This window comes from Hipposideros armiger, unplaced genomic scaffold (genome assembly GCF_001890085.2).
Source record: "Hipposideros armiger isolate ML-2016 unplaced genomic scaffold, ASM189008v1 scaffold_124, whole genome shotgun sequence".
In the NCBI taxonomy this organism is placed as follows: Eukaryota; Metazoa; Chordata; class Mammalia; order Chiroptera; family Hipposideridae; genus Hipposideros; species Hipposideros armiger.
In genome coordinates this window covers 541,561-564,320 of record NW_017731474.1, presented here as the reverse complement: position 1 = coordinate 564,320, position 22,760 = coordinate 541,561, and the positions used below count along the sequence as shown (strand labels likewise).

Sequence of the window (22,760 nt, the reverse complement as noted above, 5' to 3'; positions counted from 1 at the left end):
ATGCTGAGAAAAAACAAAATGAGATACAACTTTACAACCACTAGGATGGCTATTATAAAAAAACAGAAAATAAATGTTGTCAAAGATGTGGAGAAACTGAAACCGTCATGCACTGCTAATGGGAATATAAAATAGTTCGACTGCTATGGAAAACAGCGTGGTGGTTCCTGAAAAGGCTAAACATAAAATCCAGCAACTGAACTAGGTATTTACCCACATAAATGGAAAGCAGGGACTTAAACAGATTTGTACATGCCAATGTTCATAGCAGCATTATTGATAAGAGTCAAAAGGCAGAAACAATTCAAGTGTCCACCAACAGATGAATAAACAAAATGTGGCATACACACAGAGATTATTCAGCCATAAAAACGAAAGGTGTTCTGATACATGCTACAACATTGATGAACCTTGAAAAATTACACTAAGTGAAACAAGACAGACAGAAAATGACAAAATAATATGATTCCACTTATATGAGGTACATGGAATATGCAAATTCATAGAGACAAAACAGATTAGAGGTTAGCAGGGTCTATGAGAAAAGGGAATGGGAAGTTATTATTTATGGTTATGAGGTTCCCTTTGGCATAACGAAAAAGTTTTGGAAATAGATACCTATTGTAAATGCCACTCAATTCTATAGTAAATTCTATAGTAAAAAATGGTTAAAATGGTATAAAAAAGTTGATGATTAGTGAAATAAGTTAACCATTTCAAATAAAACCATATAGAAATGAATATAATATTGCATGTCAACTATACGTCAACAAATAAATTTGAAAAAATAAAACCACTACATAGGAAGAAATATTAGAAATATTTTTAAATGGGGGAAATTATAATCAGTTTGTGCTTTTAAAACCATTTAGCAGAATTCATCTTTTACAAAACTTATTTTCAAAAAGTTTTCTCAAACTTAAATGACTTATAGTGACAAAGTAAATCAGGAAAAAATCTATATAGATAAATGCACTAACAAATTTCTTATAATCAAACCTACCAGGGCATTTTCTTTAATTTCAAGATTCTTGAGGGCCACAGCTCCTAAAAAAGATTATTAAAAAACAATAAAATTAAAATATTCAAATATTTTTTATTTAAAAAGTTCATTCCTAAAATGTCACATTAAGGAAAAATGATTACAAATAATGTACATGACAGAAAACAGAGTCCAACTATAACCTTCATTCTTCAACTTATTCTAAGATTGTATGTTTGGCCAAAACATCATTTATTGTAAGTTATGACCTTTGCAATTGTAGCTTAATGTTTATGCATTTTAATCAGAATTATACAAATAATACTAATCTAGCAAGGTAGCATAATATATGAGCAATATACAAAAAATGAATTGTATTTAAATATACTTCCAGTGAACAACTGGAAAGAAATTTTTTAAATGCAAAATAAGCAAGCTCAGAGACTCATAAACTTCCCAAACTGAAATGCAAAGAGAAAAATAAAATAAAATAAATAATGCAACAGAATGTCTAAGAACTATAAGACAACTGTAAAAGCTGTAACATATGCATAATGAGAATACCAGAAGAAAAACAAAAGAGAAGAAAAAAACTAAATTGAAATAATAATGGCTGAGAAATTTCCAAAATTAATAATAAAGACACCAAATCACCGATCTAGGAAGCTCAGACACACCCCCCAAAAAAAAACAAAACTACACAGGCATATCATAAACTAAAGAAAATCAAAAATTAAGAAAAATCTTGAATATGATCCAGAAATTCCACTTCTAGGTATATAACCAAAGGAAAACGGGATATCAAAAAGATATCTGCACTTCCATGTTTACTGCAGTGTTATTCACAATAGCCAAGATATAGAAACAACCTAAGTGTACATCAACAGATGATAAAGATGTGATACACACACACACACACACACACACATACTCTCACACACACTCTCACACACACTCTCACACTCACACACACACACGAATATTATTCAGCCATGAGAAAGAAGAAAATCCTGCCATTTGCGACAACGTGGATGGACATTTCAGGACATTATGCTTAGTAAGATAAGCCAGACATAGAAAGACAAATATATTCCATGGTATCATTTACATGTAGAATATAAATAAGTCAAACTCATAGAAACAGAGAGTAGGATGGTAGTTACCAGGGGCTGAGATGTGGGGGAATTGAGATGTTAAAGTGTACAAACTTACAAGTAGATTAGTAAATTCTGGAGACTTAATACACATCATAGTGATTATAGTCACCATTATATACTTCAAAACTGCTAAAGACTAGATCTTAAATGTTCTCACCACAAAATAGAAATAATAATTATGTGGCATGATAAAGGTGTAGCTGAAGCTAGTGGTAATCATACTGCAGTACATAAATGTATCAAATCAACATGGTGCACACCTTAAGCTTATACAATGTTATAAGATCGACAAAAAAAGAAAAATCTTGAAAGAAAGCAAACACACACACACACACACACACACACACACACACACACACACACACANACACACACACACACACACACACACACACACACACACACACACACACAAAACAGAGGTACAAGAAATTACTGAATTGAAAAGTTCACTAGAGAAAGTCAAAAGCAGACTCGAACAGGCCAAAGAATCAATCACCAAACTTGAAGATAAATTATTTGAAAATAAAAAGGAGCAAACATTTTAAACTGAAGAAAAGTGAACACAGTCTAAGAGACTCATGGAACATTATCAAGTGTATGCATTATAGAATTCCAAAAGGAGGAGAAAAAAAGGGTCAGAGAACTTACTTGAAGAAATAATAGCCAAAAACCCCCAAATTTGAGGAAAGACATGAATACATGAATCCAAGAATCTCAACCAAGAAACATGACAAAGACAAAGAAAGATTAAAGGCAGCAAGAAAATGGTGACTTGACATGTACACAGTTTTCTCAATAAGATTATCAGTGGATTTCTCAGCAGAAACATACAAGCCAGAAAACAAGGATATTATATTTAATGTGCTGAAAGAAAAAGAACTGTCAGCTGAGAACATTATATCTGGCAAAATATATCTACTTCAAAAATAAGGAAAGATTCAAGATATTCTCAGATAAACAAAAGCTGAGGGAGCTCATTACCAGTTGAGCTATCTGCCTTACCAGAAATTTTAAAGGGAGTCCTTTAAGTTGAAAACAAATACTAGGTAGTACCTTGAAGCCATTGGAAATATAAAGTTCTACAGTAAAGGTAAAGACATGGGAAAGTATAAAAAAATAGCATTATAATTTTACTTTGTAACTCCATTTTTTGTTCTTTTACAGGATTTAAAAGACAAAGATTTTTTTAAGTCATGTTAATAGGTACGTAATATATTAAAATGTCATGTTACATCAATAACAAAGTTGGGGAGGCGAGCTATAAAGGACTAAAGTTATTGTATGAGATTAAAGTTGGTATCAGCTTAAAATACAGTTATAACATTAAAATATTATATGTCATCTATGTGGAACCACAAAGAATATATTTCCAGAATATAGGAAAGGAAATAAGGGAATCGAATCTTGTCACTACAAAGTAATTGACTAGACACAAAGGGAATAAGGAAAAAAAATGAGACAAAAAGTTAGAAGATACATAGAAATTAACAAAATGACAGTACTAAGTCCCTCCTATCAGTAATTACTTTAATGTAAATAGTTTAAACTCCCCAATCAAAAGACCTAGGTGGACAGAATGGATTTTTAAAAATAAAATGAAACAGGATCTCACTATATGCTGTCTACAAGAGACTTACTTTAGCTCTAAGGACACACATAGGTTGAAAGTAAAAGGATGGAAAAAGATTTCCCATGCAAATAAGAGGGCAGAGATGTGTGTGCGTTATGAGCCACTGAGTCAGCTCCAACTCCTGGCAACACCATAATGAGTGATATCTGCTATGGCCTGTCCTAGCAGCCCTGTTCAGCTCCTGTAGACTCATGGCTGTGGCTTCTTTTAAGGAGTCAATCCATCTCATATCTGGTCTTCCTCTTCTGCTGCCTAATTTTTTTCCCAACATTACTATCTTTTCCAAAGAACCCTGCCTTCTCATGATGTCTTCAATGTAGGACAGCTTCAGCTTTGTCATGTTTGCCTCCAGCCATGTTTCGGGCTTAATGTGCTCTAGGGACCACTTGTTCATCGTTCTAGCAGTCCAGGGTATCAGAGAGCTCTCCTCCAACACTGTATTTCAAATGCATCATTTTTTTTCCTATCAGCCTTCTTCATTCTCCAGCTTTCGCATCCAGTTAGTTTAAAAACAAGGGTGTGGATGATCTTAGCCCTCATCTCTAATGACACATCTTTGCTCTTGGTGATTTTTCCTAATTCTTCAATTGCTGACCTACCAAGTCTCAGCATTCCTCTGATTTCTTGGCTGCAGTCTCCAATTGAATTGATGAGTGAACCAAGGTAAGCAAAATTTTTAACAATTTCAATATCTTCATCGTCTATATTAAAGTTGTGTTATTTCTTCTGTAGTCATTTTTGTCCTTCTGATGTTCAAATGCAGTCACTTGTCACTTTTTTCTTTCACGTTTATCAGTCATTTAATCCATTGCTACTTTCAGCCAGTAAGATATTATCTGCATATCTTAAATTATTGATATTTCTTCCAACAATTTTCACTCCTTCCTCTGAGTCTATTCCAGTTTTTCATATATGTTCTGCATAAAGATTAAACAAATATGGAGACTTGTCTGATACCTTTGCCTATAGGAAACCATTCTCTCTCTATTCTGTCTTGACAGTGGCTTTCTGCCCACAATACAGGTTATTCATAACTATCAAGTGCTGAGGCACACACATTTCTTTCAGAGAAACTCACAGCTTTCCATGATCCACACAATCAAAGGCTTTACTGTAGTCTATAAAACATTAGACTAAGCTTCTGAAATTCTTTGGAGCACTCCAGTATCCAATGAATGTTCACAATTAGACCTCAAATACCTCTTCCTTTTCTGAATCCAGCTTGAACATCCGGCATTCCTTGTTCCATATAAGGTAGAAGCCTTTGGTGTGTCACCATGAGCATCACTTTGAAATCACAGCAATGGTCCTATAGTTACTGCAAGCTTTGGCCTCTCTTTTCTTAAAAATTGGAATGTATATTGACCATTTCCAATATGTAGGCCATTGCTGTTTTTCATGTTTGTTTACATATTCTTGTTAGGATTTTGACAGATTCAGTCTTTGTGGCTAGAAATAATTCTACTAGTATCCCATCTATCCCTGGTGACTATTTTTTCCCAATAATTTCACAGCAGTTTTCACTTCACTTTCTAGGAATCCTCTTCAAAGGTTTCTGTGATCCTTTTGTCTCTTCTGTATAGACTTTCAGTATGCTGTTCCCCGTCATCCCTTTAATTTCTCCTTGTCAGATAATGTGCTTCCTTGTTGGTCATTCAGCAATCCTAGTCTAAGTTTGAATTTGCCTTTTGTTTTTGAATCTTCTGGTAGAGATACCATGTTTTTCCTTTATTGTTGCTCTCTTATATCTCCTTACATTAACTATTATAATAGTTCTCTTTATCTCTACATGATAGACATTTAAAATTTGCATTCAGGGTTTTAAACTCCCTTTTGTCACCTTTTACGTTTGCCTCCTGCCTGACTTTTTAACAATTTTTAGTGTTTTTCTGTCATCCATCTTGATTATTCCTTCCTTTTTACTTCTTTTTGTCTTTTCTCATTCTTCTCTAATAATATTTCTAGTTTCAATCCACAGTTCTTCTGGCTCTCAGTCAATCAAGTTTAATGGTCTGTTTTTTCTGCGGACTTCAAACCCATCTGGAATGTTATTTACATTGTATTTTGGCACTACAATCCTTTTAGTGCTCTTCTCCAGCTTTACTCTGTTTAATATTCACAGTTTGTGGTCAGTGCCACAGTTTGCTCCTGTTCTTGTTTGGCACAGAGAATACAGTTTCTCCATCTCCTGCTTTCAACTACATAGTCTATTTGAATTCTGTATTGGCCACCTGGTGAAAGTCCATGTACACAGTCATCCGTTTGGCTATTTGAAGCAATGTGTTTGCAATGGACAAGTTGCTGTCTTCACAGAAATGCATGAGCTAATCTCCTGCTTCATTCCTGACCTCTAATTTCCTGCTTTTGCATTCCAATCATCTATAATTATCAGCATGTTTTGTTTGGGTGTGTGATCAAATTCTTCTTGGATGCATGCGTAAGAGCTTTCAATTTCATCTTCTTCAGCCTCTGTAGTTAGGAGCATAGACTTGACGCTGGTCAATATTATTTGGTGAGACCTTGCACTGTAGCCCCCAACTATCTGTACTATATCTTGCCTCAGTAGTAAAGCCAGTCCATTCCTTCTGAGTTTGTCATTTCTAGAGTAGAATACTTTGCAGTTGCCTGATGGTCAATGTCCATCAGGCCATTTTAGTTCACTAGCACCAAGCACTGTGACGTTTAGATGTACCACTTCTTGCTTTACAATTTCCACTTCACCTTAGTTTGTGCTTTTTACATTCTATGTTGTAACTGTATGTGTTGTGTTGTGCATCATCATACTTTCTTTTCGCCTTTGTGCACATCAGCTGCTAGATGTCCCTCCAGTTTTATCTAGCTATATCATTAGCAACAATGTTATTCATACTTGTTCTCTGCTCTTCCCCAGTTCTTTCTGACCTGGAAGTCTCATCTTTCAGCACTGTTTCATATTTCATTTTGGACCGTCTTATCATAGGGTTTTTAAGGTAAAACGAAATGAAAAACATAATAAGAAAATGCATCAGTGTTTTAACACTGTGTTCTGCTGCGCAGCGTGTGGGTCCAAACCACATGTGTTTGGGTCCATAGTACTGCAATCATCAAACACCTGCAAAATGTAGGTGTCCCTGCGAATAGCAGAGATGGCTATATTCATATTAGACAAAAGAGACTGTAAGTCAAAAGCTGTTACAAGAGACAAAGAAGGATAGTATATGATAATAAAAGGGTCAAGTCACTAAGAAGATATATCTGTAAACATACACACACCAAATGTCAGATCTCAAAAACACATGTAAACACTGACAAAATTAAAGAGAGAAATAGATAGCTCTACGATAACAGTAGGAAGTTTCAATACACAATTTTAATAATGGATACAAAAACTAGACAGAATATTAACAAGGAAATAGATGAATTGAACTTAACATATACAAAACATTCTACCCAACAACAGCAGAGTACACAATTTTCTCAAGTGCACATGCAACATTCTCCAGGATAGGTCATATGTTAGGCAACAAAACAATTCTGAATAAATTTTTAAAGATTGAGATCAAATATGGTATCTTTTCTGATAAGAATGGAATTAATCTAGGAATCAACAGAAGGAAAACTGAAAAATCCACAAATATGTAAAAATTAACACACTCTAAACAATCAATGAGTCAAAAAAGAAACAAGAAAAACTTAAAAACAACAAGAAAAATTAAAATGAAAACACAACATACCAAAACTTATGCAATGAAGCAAAAGCAGTCCTGGGAAAGAACTCTATAGCTGTAAATGTTTACATTAAAAAAGAAATATCCCAAAACAACAACCTACATTTGCACCTAAAATAAATAGAAAAAGATTGACTAAACCCAAAGCTACCAGAAGGACTGAAATAATAAAGAGAAGAGAAGAGAAAACCAACAGAGAAAAATCAATGAAATCAAACGCTGGTTATTTCAAAAAGATCAACAAAATTGACAAATCTTTAGCTAGGGTGACTAAGAAAAGAAGAGTTGAATAACTAAGATAAAAAATTAAGGGGGGGGGGATGCGAGTGGCTCAACTGGCTAAGACCTTGCTCAAGAGCGCGAGCTCTGAGCAACAGGGTGGCCGGTTTGATGCCCACATGGGCCAGTGAACTGCACCCGAGCTGAGCTGCTGCTGAGCTGCCAACAGGTAGCAGGATGGCTCAGCTGATGAGAGCACGTGCTCCTAACAACAAGGTTGTCTGTTCGAGATGGTGGGCTATGCCCACCCGCAACTAAAGACTGAACTGGGCACCTTGAGCTGAGCTACTGCAGGGGTGGCTCAGGGAATACAGTTGGCGCTTTTAAAAAGGCTGCCAGTTCAACTCCTGCATGAGATGGTTGCTATGCCCACCCGCAACTAAGACTGAACTTGGTACCTTGAGCTGAGCTACCGCCTGGATGGCTCAGCGGATACAACATGCACTCTTAACAACAAGGCTGCTTGCTGGTTTGACTCCCTCATGGGATGGTGGCTACGCCCACCTGCAACTAATTGAACACAGCACCCTGAGCTGAGCGGCGCGACTGGACTTGGAGCTGAGCTTGCTGCACCCTCCACAACTAAGACTGAAGGACAATTTGGCTGTTCCCCTCCCCCAATTCCCCAATAAAATCTTCAAAAAAAAAATTAAGGAGGGGACAGTACTACAAATTTTACAGATACAAAAAGGGTTACAAGAGAGTACTATGAACAACTGTATATCAACAAATTGGATAACCTAAATGAAATGGATATATTCCTAGATATACAACCCTACCACTAACGAATCATGAAAATATCAATAATCTGAAGAGACCTGTAATTAGTAAAGGTATTTTATCAGTAATCAAGAACCTACCAACAACAGCAACAAACCTAGAACTAGATGGATTTGCTGGAGCATTCTACCAAACATTTAAAAGAAAACAACAATCCTCTCAAACTCTTCTAAAAAAACTGAAAAGAAGGGAATGCTTCCAAACTTAATCTATAAAGTAAACATTAATCTAATACCAACGCCAGACAAAGACAACACAAGAAAATGAGATCAACATCCCAAATGAATACTGATGCAAAAATCCTCAACAAAATACTAGCAAACAAAATTCAACAACACATTAAAAGGATTACACACCAGGACACAATACAATTTATTCCTGCAATGCAAGGATGGCTCAATATACAAAAATCAATCAATGTTAATACACTACATTAACATAAAGAAGGGAAAAAAATCACATAAAACACATGGTCTTCTCAACAGATGAAGAAAAAGCATTCAAGATATTTCAACACCCTTTCATAATAAAAACACTCAACAAATTAAGAATAAAAGGAAACTACTTCAACATAGTAAAGGCTATATATGAAAAGTCCACAATGATCATCGTACTCAGTGGTTAAAGACAAATATTTTCCTCTAACATCAGGAATAAAATAAGGATGCTCATTTTTGCCAATTTTATTCAACACAGTAGTGAAAGTCCCAACCAGAGCAATTAGGCAAGAAAAAGAAAAGGCATCCACACTGGAAAGGAAAAAGTAAAATTATCTCTGGTCACAGACAACACCTTATATAATCATCTCTGGCCACAGACAACACAATCTTATATAAAGAAAACCCCAAATATCCCACCAAAAAAAACCTATTAGAATAAACTCTTGAAATAAATAAATGAGGAATATTGCTGAATACAAAATCAGTTGGTTCCATACAATAATAACAATGAACAATCTGAAATGGAAATTAGGAATACAATCTCATTTACAATAACATCAAAAATAAAAATAGAAAAATATTTAGGTAAAACTTTAAGCAAGGTGAATGACTTGTACCCTGAAATATAAAACACTGCTGAAAGAAATTGAAGACATACATAAATGAAAAGACATTCAATGGTCATGGGTTGGAACATTTAATATCGTTAACATGTCAATACCACCTAAAGTAACCTACAAATTCAATTTAATCCACATTAAAATCACAATGCTTTTTGCAGAAATAGAAAAACTCATCCTTAATTTCATATGGAATCCCAATGGATCCCAAAATAGTCAAACTAACCTTGAAAAAAAGAAAGTTGGAAGTTTCCTTTTTTCAAAACTAATTTCAAAACTTAACTATAAAAGCAGTGTGGTCCTGGCACAGACACTTAAGACAATTGGAATAGAATAGAGAGCCTAGAAATAAACCCTCACATATCCAGTCAAATGATTTTCAAAAAGGCTGCCAAGATCATTCAATTTGGAAAGCACAGTCTTTTCAACAAAAGGCATCATTGGAAAACTTGGTATTCACATGCAACACAAAGTTGGATCCTTATCTTACTTATACCACATTCAAAAATTAATTCAAAATGGATCAAAGATTTAAATGTTAGACCTTAAAACCATATAACTTGTAGAAGAAAGCATAGGTGAAAAGTTCCACAGCACTAGATTTGGCAATGATTTATTGGATATAATACCAAAAGCATAGGAAACAACAACAAAAGAGGTAATTTGGGTTTTATCAAATTCAAAACTTTTCTACATCATAAGACACTGTCAACAGTGAAGAGGCAACAACACATGGAATGGGGGAAATATTTGCAAGTCATATATCCAGAATATATAAAGAACTCCCACAACTGAACAACAACAAAAAATTAAAGGCTGTCCAAAGGTCTTGAATAGACATTTTTTTCCAAATAAGATATACAAGGTGGCCAATAAGCACAGGAAAAGATGTGCAACATCACTAATCATTAGAAAAATGCAAATCAAAATGAGATACAATCTCACACCCATTAGGATGGCTACTATCAATAAAAATAAAAATAGAATTACCATATGACCCGGCCCTTCCACTTGTAGGTATACACCCAAAATATCTGAAAACATGGACTCAAAGAGATATTTGTACACTCATGCCTATAGCAGCATCATTCATAATAGTCAAAAGATGGAAGCGACCCATTTGTCCACTGATGGATCAAGAAACAAAATGTGGTATATACATAATGAAATATCATTCAACCGTAAAAATGAAATTCTAACATACGCAATAACACAGATGAACCTTTAAGACATTATGCTAAGTGAAATAAGCTAGACACAAAAGGACAAATATTGTATGATACCACTTATATGAGGTACCTAGACTAGACAAATTCATAGAGACAGAAAATAGAATGGTGGTTGCCAGGGGCTGAGGGGAGGGGAAATGGGCAGTTATTGCTTAATGGGTATAGTATTTCACTTTGTAAAACAAAGAGTTCTAAAGATAGATGGTGATGGCTGTACATACAATATACTTACTGCCACTGAACTATACACTTAAAATGGTTAAGATGAGAAATTTTATGTTGTATGTATCTTACCACATTTTTTTTAAATAGGGGGTGGTGATGAAGAAGAAATAAAGACTTTCTCAGACAAACAAAAACTGATGTAATTTGTTGCCAGTAGACTTCCCTTACAAGAAGTGTTAAAAGTTTTCAGAGATAAGGAAAATGATACAGGTCTGAAACTCAGATCTACAAAAGCATTTGAGAAAGAATAAATTAAGGCAAAATTATACCTTTTATTTTCCTTATTCTGAATGATCTAATGGAAAACTTCAAAATGATACTATCAACAGTGAAGTGAGTACACCTTATGGATAAGTGAAATGAATGATAGCAACAAAATATGGGGCGGAAGGGATGGAATGGAATACTCTGTTATAAAGTACATCCTCTATTCATGAAGCACTACAGTGTTATGTGAAAGTGGACTTAGATTAAATGAATACTGCAATTCTAAAGCAACTATTAAAAATTTTTAAATAAGTATAATTGATATGCTAAGAGAGGAAAAAATTAAATCATACAAAATGCTCAATTAAAACCTGCAAAGGCAGAAAAAGAAGGGAAGGTTTTAAAAAGCAAAGAAAGACATTCAACAAATAGAAAAGAGCTACACAACTACATCAATAATCACTTGAAGTGTTAATAGTCTAAATACGCAAATTAAGAGACAGATACAGTTGATATGCAGTATTTCAGGGAAAAAAAAGACAGAGACTTGACAGAGTGGATAAAAAATACAGCTATAAGGTGTCTACAAGAAACCCACTTTAAATATAAACACAAATTAAAAACAAAGGGATCTAACTGAAACTTATACAGCATTTCATCCAACAGTAGCAGAAAACATTCTTCTCGAGATCACGTGGAACATTTACCAAGATAGACCACACTCTAGGCCATAAGGCATACCTTAACAAATTTAAGGAAATATAAGTGATACAAAGTTTGCTTTTAGATCACAACAGAATTAAACTAGATATTGGTTACAGAAAGAAAGCTGGAAAATCCCAAAATATCTTAAGATTACATAAACGCTAGTTTTAAATAACACACAGGTCAAAGAAGACATCTCAAAAGTAATTTAAAATATTTTAAATCAAATAAAAACACAACTTATCAAAATTTGTGACATGTGGCAAAAGCAGGGCTTAGAGGAAAATTTATATCATTGAATGTATGTATTAGAAAAGAAGATCTAAAATCAATAATCAAAGCCTCCACCTTAGAATTCTGGAGGGGGAGAGAGGAAATTAAATCCTAAGTAAGCAGAACAAAAGAAATACAGTAATACCTCAGTTTGCGAGCATAATTCATTCCTGAAACAAACTACTCGTATTGCAAGACACTGCTCATTTATCAAGTTAAAATGTATTATTAGGTTGTTGAAAAAGTAATAGGACAAACCGCTATTACTTTTTCACCAACCTAATAAAAATGTTTGTTCGTCTTGCGGAACACTCGCAAACCAAGTTACTCACAATCCAAGGTTTTACTGCAATAAGAATTAGAACAGAAATCACTGAAATTCAATATAGAAAATCAATATAGAAAAATCAATTTTGAAATCCAAAGCTGGTTCTTTGAAAAGATCAATAAAATTGATAACTCACTAACCAGGTCAACTAAGAAAGAAATTTTAAAAAGATACAATTTACTAATATCAGAAATAAGAGGAAGGGCCATCATTATTGGTCCCATGGACATTACAAGAATAATAAAGGAATATATAAACATGCCCACAAATGTTGTTACTTAGATGAAATGTACCAATTCCTTGAAAGATACATTTTACCAAAAATCACACAAGAAAAAAACGACAGATAATCTAAATAAGCCTATATCTATTAATGAAATTTAATCAATAATTAACAATCTTTCAAAACTAAAAGCATAATGCCCAGATAAAACCCCCTGATGGTTTCAATAATGTTCTACCAAACATTGGGGGGAGAAAACTGATACCAATCCCTTAAGAAGCAGAAGGAACACTTTCTACCTCATGAATGAGATCAGCATCACCCTTATGCCAAAACCAGACAAGGACATTACAAAAAAGAAAAAATAGACCAATCTTTCATATGAACACAGATGCCAAAATTCTCGACAAAACATCAGCAAATTGAATCTAACAACATATAAAAATAATTATATTCCACAAGCAAGTGGGATTTATTCCTGGTAAGAAAGGCTCATTCAACATTCAAAACCCTATTCATGTAATCCCTTACATCAACGACTGAAAAAGAAAAATAGTATGATCATATCAACAGACGTAGAAAAATCAATCTTAAAAGAAAAAAACACAACAAACCAAGAAGAGAGTTATGTATTGTAGGAAAAAAATCAGAATATTGGATGCCTCTGAGGATGGAGGCAAGGAAAGTTTTGGGTATGATGGACATATTCACATCTTGACCATGATGACCGTTTCCCAGGTGCACACATATGTCAATATTTATCAAACTGTAGATTTTATGTACATTTACTATATGTCAATTTTAAATCAATAAAGCTATTAATATATAATTAATGGTAGAATCTAGATTGTGGGTATAATCGTGGGCTGTAAAATCTTATAAAATTGATGTTATGTTTGAACGCTTTTCATAATAAAATATTCCCTTTCAACTCTAAAGTTCTATGAAAGTACCTTGGAACATAAAGGTAAAAATAATATTTAAAAAAATTAGAAGTGGTAAAAATTACCACTAGATTACAAAAACCATTTGTGAGGTTCCCCAGTATATTCCTATCAGAGAATGACTCCTCAAAATCAGGAACTGAATCTTCATCTCCCTACAGCGCCACTGGTATACTGGGGGTATACAGTAAGCGGCCACTGGACACACAGATCACTGAAACAGATTAGAATCCAAAAATAAATGCACAAATATGAAGTTCACCGATTTTTTACAAAAGTGCTAAGATATTGAATGGAGAAACCATATTCTCTTTAGTGAATAGTGCTAGAACAATTAGACATCTGCATCCACATGCAAACAAATTAACCTCAATCTTCAACCTATAACACACCTGATACAAATTAGATCAGAAATCTAAATATAAAAATTATAAAGCGTTTAGAAGAAAACGTAGGAGAAAAATCTTTGTGACTTCAGGTTAGGCAAAGATTTCATAGATATAACACCAAAAGCATGACTCATAAAGAATTTTTGATAAATTGGACTTGATCAAAATTTAAAACTTTGCTTTGCAAAGACAAACTTGAAAAACAGTGGGAGAAAATATTTTCGAATTACAGATCTGTCATAGGACTTGTATTCATAATATTTAAAGAACTCTCAACACTGGACAATAATAAAACAAACACTTTTTGAAAAAAAGTCTGGCAGTTCCTTAAAAGGTCAGTTACCATACAACTAAGAAATTCCACTTCTATGTATATACCCAAAAGAATTTAAAACATATGCCCACAAAAAACTTGTACATGAATGTTCACAGCAGCATTACTCATAAAAGTCAAAAAGTAGAGATAACTTAAATGTCCATCAACTGATGAAAAAATAAACAAATTGTAATGTATCCATACAGTGGAATAGTATCCTGTCATAAAAAGGAATGAATACTGACTGATAACATGCTGCAACATGGATGAAACTTGAAAATAAAAGTGAAAGAAGCCAGAGACAAAAAGCAATGTATAGCATATGACTGTATTTAAATGAAATGTCCATTAACTGCAGAATTTATAGACAAAAAGTAGATTAGTGGTTGCCAGAAGTGGGATGGAGGGTGACTGACAGAATATGGAGTAGCTGCTAATAGGTATGAGGTTTATTTTAGGGTGTTGAAAAATGTTCTGGAATTAGGTAGTAGTGACAGTTTCACATGCTGTACATTTTAAAGGGGTGAATTTAATGATATGAATTAAATCTCAATAGAAAAGGAAAAAAACAATTTAAAATGTGCAAAATATTTTAACACACTTCAACAATGGAAATATACAAACAGTAAACAACAAAAAGCTCAACATCCTTAATCACTAAGGAAATGCAAATTAAAACCACAAAGCTCTATAACTATATACCTATTAGAATGGCTTAAAAATGTTTCTTAAATGACAATACTAGTGCTAGTGAGGGTGCAGAGCAACTAAGCACTCATACAAATGCTAATAAGATCGCAAAATGGTACCACTTTGAAAAGCAGTTCCATAGTTTCACATACATTAAATATTCACTTGTCTCACTATCTCACTCTTAGTTATTTACCCAAGAGAAAAAAAAATTTATGTTCACACCAAAACCAGTACATGAATATTTATAGCAGCTCTTCATAATCGCCCAAAACTGAAATGTCCTTCAACCCGTGAACAGATCAATATTTACAGCACATTCATACAATGAAATACTACTAAAAAGATATAAGAATGCAACACATGGGTGACTCAAATTCATTTTATATAAGAAGTGAAATTAAGTAAAAAGCCAAATCCCAAAAGCTACATACCGTGTAATTCCATTTATATGGCACTCTAAAACAGCAAAACTGTAGGCATGGAAACAGATCAGTGGTTCCCAGGAGGAGGGGTGAGGGTTAGGTGGGGTAAGATTGCAAAAGGGCAGCACAGGAAATTTGGAGGGCTGGTTGGAACTTTTCTGGATCACATCTGTGATGGTGGGTAAATGCCTCTTTGCATTCATCAATACAGAACTGTACATCACAAGAGTGAATTTTACTGTGCGTCAACATTAAATAAATCATTAGCTAAACCACACTACACACAAATCTCCACTTTATATGTAGAAGCAACTTTCCACTATAGATCAAAGCACACCGAAAAATGTTCTCAAAGCTTCTTTCTGAGGTAGATGGAGAAAAGTTTTATTAGTTCTACTTTGCAAATGAGAAGCAGCACAGATTAAACAATATGCAAGTTTCTGCTACTAATCAGAGATTCTGAGCTAGCACTTCTGTCCCTAGTTCTCGTAGTCCTTAATATGTTACTAGGTACCAAGAGTAGTAACAAGAGGTCTTCATCAAACTAAATTACCTATTTACACTATCTCATAAAGAAGAAAAATCAAGCCCAACAAGTCTTTTAGAAAAAGCCTGAAAGTGTGTGCATATTCAAGAATAGAATTATTTTTAAAAAGCAAACAATATACTACGCACACAAAAAATTAACCCTAACTTCGGATTTCATAAAGAAAAGGAGTCTAATTTCTAATGGGTGTTTACATTTTTAGAAAGGGTATAACACAAAACGGATGGAAGCACTAAACATGAGGCTCCAAATAAGGTAGAGCACCAGAGTGAACGGATACAAAGTAAAGCTTCGGTCCTTCACTATCTAGGCAACGTTAAGTGCATGTTCATCCCTGTCTCTTGCAGGTCTGAGATGTTACACGGCTGCACTTAGTTTGTTAAAAAATTCAGCAGTTCACTCTGAACCACAAATCCCCGAAGCCTTACAAACGTCACACGTTCCTGGGTCAGGCTGTGAATTGAAAACACACAGCCAACCGTTAAGTTATGCACAGGAGTTTCGTTTTTTGTTATCAGCGGGATCCAAGCAAGTAACCCGGAATCCAGGTGATGTAGCCCGAGAAAACACCACGGTTTAGCCACAGACGGAGACTGGGAAAGGAAGAGGGCGTCTTCGGTCCCAGCGTCTTGCCTTCACGTGCGAGGCAGCGTGCGGCACTCCATGGGCTCCCCGCGGCCTCCGTCATAACCCGCGGGGGGGAAATGACAAGGATGAGACCAACCCCAGGTGCGTCTCGTTGCCTCCTTTAGCCCAGCACAGCTGGAGCCCGACCGCGAGGGGCAAAAAAAGGACGCCTTGGCGGAATGTGAACTCCAGACCCAGCCGCTCGGCTTGGGAAAAGGGGGCCTTTTCACCCAGCACCCACGACCCCATCCCCTCCTGCCAAAACATGAACTCGCGGGATGAGGTCCCGGAACTACAGCCCCGGCTTTACGTAATTTGACCCCGAGGAGGGCGGCGGCAGGTGGCAACAAAAAGCAAGCGAAGGGCCCGAGGCCCCAAGGCAGGGCCCGGCTCCAGCAAAGAGTGGCCGGGAGGGAGGCGAGATTGAGGGGCGGCGGTGGTCTCGTTACCTCCCCAGATGCCCAGAGAGAGCTGGGACGTGTCCAGGTTCACCACATAGTCCCCCAAGAACCGGTTCAACACATCCACAACCAGCGACTCGAACACCATTTTCTTCCGCAGCGGTGGACACGAGGCTGTCCCCAGCGCGCCTTCTTCTGGCGCCAGCCCTCCGCGCCCCTCCCTCGAGACTGCTCGGTTCACCGGCTGCTGGGAAGCTCCTACTACAGCGCAACCCGTACAGGACGCGCAGCCCCGCCTCCAGCCCGGCGAGGGGCAGAGGCAGCCGCTCGCGCGACGCGTGCGCAGCTCGGGCCGGAGGGCGGGCCCAGAGGGCGGTGCCGGCCCGAAAAGGAGCCAGGGCGGCTGCGCAGCTGCTTCTCTGACGTGCGCCCCTGCGCGACTGAGCCGGGCTCCTTTTTCTCGTGGACCCAGCGTCCTCCCCCATCACCTGGCAACGGAAGCAGTGTCCGGAGTTGCCAGATTTTTTCCGGCCCCGCCCCCACCTGGAGATCAGTGTCAAGGCCGGCGCAGAAGGCTGGGCGTGGCGGTTACGCCCTGCAGGGAAAGGCCTCCCCTTATCGTGGAGACGAACTCCCCCCCCCGTACCCACTGCACCCCCAAATACGCGGGCTCGGAGGTCTTGCACTTGAATAAGTTGTGGGTGGATTCCAGCGCTTTCGCTCTTAGGCTGGATTCGTCACGGGGGCGTGTCCCGGAGAGCACATGTCCCTTCTCCCATTATTACAGGTTCGGAAGCAGGTCCCATGGCGTTGCTGGCTTCCGGGGTCCCACCAGCCTGAATGTCTGAACGCCTGTTAATTGCCTCACCCGGTTCTCCCAACGCGTGGCGAAGACGCGCGGTGGGACACTTAGGTTCCCCTGCTGCATATCGCGGCGGGGGGCGGGACTGAAGAATACACCGGGGTTGGAATTCCACGCCCCCTTACCTGCATCTGAAATGACATTCTATTTCTGGTCAAAAAAAAAGAAAAGCGGAGCCGGCTGCCTTTCATCCCATAGAGAATTCCTTTAGATTGAGAGAAAGTCAGCCAGTCAGGAAACTGCTGAGAGCCTTCCAAGAAATACTATGGGACCTAGACTCTCAATACTTGAGCTTTCATAAAATGACTGACGAAATAAATAAATAAAAATTAGAGCTCTTTCAGCCCCATTCCCACCCCAAGTTTGGTCTTAAGCAGAAGTAGCGTCGACCTGAGGTCAAAGATGCATTGGATGTGAAGTTTGAAGAGTTATAATTAATCACCCTCTTAAGGATTTAAGAAGTAGTGGTGTACTTTGAACTTTTTCTCTTTGCACCGAAAATAATGTCTGATGACTGCAAATTCCTGTATCATTTTAGTACTTTTTTTTTGCATAGGCACCCAAATTCTTTAAGGTTTGCCTTTGCAAATAGAATTGCCTAGCAAAACAATGTAAAATCTTATTTTATGTGACTTTATAAATTATGTTCATGTGATTTCATATTTGAAGAACTTTTATTAGGCCACCGATTCAACTTCTTGGTCATAAAGATATTGAAGCTGAGATGTTAGGGATTCGTCCAAGGTGACACAACTAATGTTTTGCAGAAACAGAGCAAGGACCTGGCACTTCTGAGTGACTCCATTGCACCACCCTACCTTCTTCTCTTGTATTTGGGTAAATACATTGGAAATCTACCTCCAAATACCGGTACAGAGAAACTAATATAGGCTAAAATGTCCAAAAAAAAGAGAAAAACCTTATATAATGAGGTATTTTGCTGCTGCACTATTATTAATGATTCTATTATTCATGTAAATTTAAAGTACAAGAACTTCCAGAACTCATTCCAAAACTACATCTTTGAGTTATCTTGCAAACACTTTATACTAGTTTTCTACAATCCCAGAAAATCGGAGGAGAAGGGAATGTGCTTATAAAAGTGTAAGCATTTAATGACTAAAGAGATCAGTGAAAAAAAATGCTGCTGAAAAATGTTAGAAATATATAAGAAGATGCATATTGTAACTGAATGCTTATCTAGTGTTAGGTGCTATATCTTGAATACATGTTTCCTAATTACTAAAAGATACAATTTTGCATTCAGTCCTTGTGTTGCTTAATCTATCTGAGGAAATTTGTAAGCAAAAACATATTGAAGTTATGTAAAAGATAAGTACGCTCATTAAATTAAACCAAATATCTGTTGGACCTTGAAAAATTAACCCAAGGAATACCAAAAAAATGTTCAAGATTCAAATATGGGAATATGTTGGCGTAAGGTGTTTTTGCTCCTGATCATAATTAAAATGCTATACTTCATTGTTTGATCAAATGAAAAAAACAAAAAAAGAAAAAAGGATGTGCATGGCCCCAAACTACAACATCATCAACCTTTACAATAAATCTTTAACTTTGCAAGTAGGGCTTGCTGTCTTATGCTTGATTTACATGCCACAGCTTTTCATTTTGAAGTTTGGGTATACTGGTAGTAAACTTGGACATTTTTTTTCTCCTAATCTTAATTCCTGTGTCCACAAGAAAATGTCAGTGTCTTGCTGTTTGTCCTTATCATTCCCAATGCAAGGTCTACGTTGTGGTAGCACGCTAGATGGTCAGGTAACAAAGCCATTAAAGCAGACCACATTCCCAGAAAGTGTCTTGGAGGACCAGGTCTAGAAGGTGGCAATTTTACAGGACAACTTTTACTGACCTAGCTTCACAAAGTCCTGAGCTCCTATCTCAGTTAATGGTTTAAAAATTATTTTTAAAATGTTACTTGGATTTATGTGTTTTAATTTAATACTTTAAAAGAGAGAGAGAGAGAAATTTGTTGGGAGACTCAAGCAAAAGGTTGAGAAACTTAACCTTATTCCAGTTGTAAAGGTGAAAATGTAGAATGACACAATCTTTCTAAAAGGCAGTTTGTAAACATCTACAAACAGATATAGATAAATATATATGTATAATATGTGTATATAATATATACATACTGTATGTGTGTGCGTGTATACCCTATATATAAGGCTTTTAACTTAGCAATCCCACTTCTAAATATTTGCTTTAAGAAAAGTATAAAACTTTAGATGCTATCCCCACAAGAACATCCATTAAAGCATTGTTTATAAGTGTAAAAAATTGGAAATAAATATCCATTAATAAAGAAATTGGCTAACACACACATACAATGGGTCATTATGTTGGCTTTAAAAATGATAATGAAGATCTGTACTAACATAGAAGGAAGTCAATAATATACACTCATGAGAAACAAGATCCAGAATAGTATTATACTGATTATATAACTTATGGACATGTTTTAAGTGTGGAGAGAATATATATATATATAAAGAAATCTAGATCTATGCTCACCAAATGTTAATGATTATCTCTAGATGGTGACTTTTGGTAATGTGTATTTTCTCTGTTCTGTCAAATTTTTTGGTTTGTTTTTTTTTTTACAGTAAACATGTACCTTTTTCCCAAAACAAGAAACCTATTTAAGTAAGAAGATTACTATGAACCAAGTAAAATAAAACATCTTATTCATACTAATTGAAATGCTTTTAGTCTGAAGCAAATCAATTGTGGAGATTTTAAACCATGGAAATTGAGTTTCATTACTTTCAACTATATGCTGTACACTTAGGGCATTAAAAAAGACGATGTAAACTTGATTTATCCCTCTAAACTGGTGAAGAGGGATGTATCAGAAATGTTATTGTACATTATTTTATAACTCTCTGGGAAAACTATATGTGCAAATGGATGAATTGTTCTCTGTAGAATTAGAGCTACTTGAAGTTTGTGAACAAGATCCCAAGTTTAGTGGAGAATTGATATAGAGGTGCATGTGAGCTTTTTAAAGTTTGCCAAAAGACATGAATAGAATTTCCTGAAGAGTATACACATGGTATATAAGCACATGAAAATATATTCAATAGTATCAGCCATTGAGAAAATGAAAATTAAAACCGCAAATGAGATATCACTACATACCTTTCAAAATGGCTAAAAAAAGAAAACGTGACAACACCAAATGCTGGTGAAAATGCAGAGAAACTGGATCATTCATTCATTAGTGATGGGAATGTGAAATGATACAGCTACTCTGGAAAACAGATTGTCAGCGTCTTTAAAAAAAAACAGAAAAAGAAAAAAGCCTAAACACGCATCTACCATATGAACCAACAATTGTACTCCTGGACATAATCCCAGAAAAATGAAAACCTGTATTCACACAAAACTTCTAAATGAATGTTCATAGCAGTTTTACTCAGAATAGACAAAAACTGGAAACAATCTAAATGTTTTTCAACAAATGAATGGTGAAACAAACTGTATGTAGTGCAACCATACCATGGAATACTACTTAGCAATGAAAAGGAATGAACTATCAATAAATACAACAACTTGAATGGATCTCAGGACATCGTGCTGAAGGAAAACTGTATGATTCGATATATAAAACATTCTTAAAATAAATTTATAGAAATAGAAAACAAATTAGTGTTGTCAAAGGTTAGGTATGGGTGGAGGGATGAGTGTGGCTACAAATGGATAGCAGGAAGGAGCCTTGTGTTTACAGAACACTTCTGTATCTTGATGATGGTACTGGTTACATAAAATTGCATGAAACTATATACGCATAAACAAATGAGTGTATATAAAACTGGTGAGATCTGAATAAGCTCCGTGGATGATACCCATATCTTTATTCCCTGGTTCTGATATTGCACTATATTTATGCAAGACGTTACCATTGAAGGAAACTGGGTTAAAGGTATATGGGACCTCCCTGTAAATTATTTTTTTGCCATTTTCTATGAATCTATGATTATTTTGAAATAATTTTTAAAGGCTCTGTTAATTTAGGGTATAGCAGGGGTTCCACTGACCATGAGATGAGCCTGAGAGTTAAGAGATCCTACATGATGCTTTAATATCATTGCTCATGGTGCTGGTAAAATATTCAAGAAGCAAAAGTATCTGAAATTGATACCTTATCAGAACATATTAAAATATCAATTACTCTGTGGTCCCTGGTAAAATACTAGAGAGAGAGAGATGTATAATAAGGGATTTTCAAGTACCTTCCTCTGGCTCTAAATATCAAAAATGACTGACCCCTTCCCAGATAAAGAGGAGTCCCAAGTGCTGATATCCATCAGTGTTTGCTGATCCACATTTTCACATGGCTGATCGCTTGTCAGGTTTCTATCCAAATACCACCTAATCCAAGAGGTCTTTCCTGACCTCTCAGTCTCAAGTAGCCAGCAGTCACACCTTATAATCTTCATGTCATTTTATCACTCTCTGAAATCATCTTACTTATAGGTTTTTTAAATTTCTGTCTCCCCCACCACTGCCACTTCTCACACAGGAAGCTAATGTATCTAGTGCACTGTCATATCCCTAGTACCTACATGAGCACTTGACACATCATAGGTTTTCAGTACATATTTCTTGAAAGAATGAACAAATGTGGATATAAAGTCACCCCCAACTCTCACAAGGCCAAACATAACACCAGAGAAGTAGATTAATATACCAAGACCGACTCAGGGTGAGACTATTCAGAGGCTACCAAAAAGAAAAGTTGTGATTGGGC

The 22,760-nt window shown here is 36.0% G+C and overlaps 1 protein-coding gene across 1 annotated transcript in view; it reads right to left on the bottom strand.

Moving 5' to 3' along the window:
• Positions 1-17,458, bottom strand: part of VPS13A (vacuolar protein sorting 13 homolog A) — a 220,528-nt gene extending 203,070 nt beyond the window's left edge. Inside the window, exons 1-2 of the mRNA XM_019648286.1 lie at positions 17,176-17,458; positions 1,004-1,047 (exon numbers count right to left, since the gene is read on the bottom strand). Coding sequence (XP_019503831.1) covers positions 1,004-1,047; positions 17,176-17,275 — 144 coding nt within the window. The 5' untranslated portion in view covers positions 17,276-17,458. The remainder of the gene's footprint in view (positions 1-1,003; positions 1,048-17,175) is intronic.
• Positions 17,459-22,760: the final 5,302 nt, after the last annotated feature.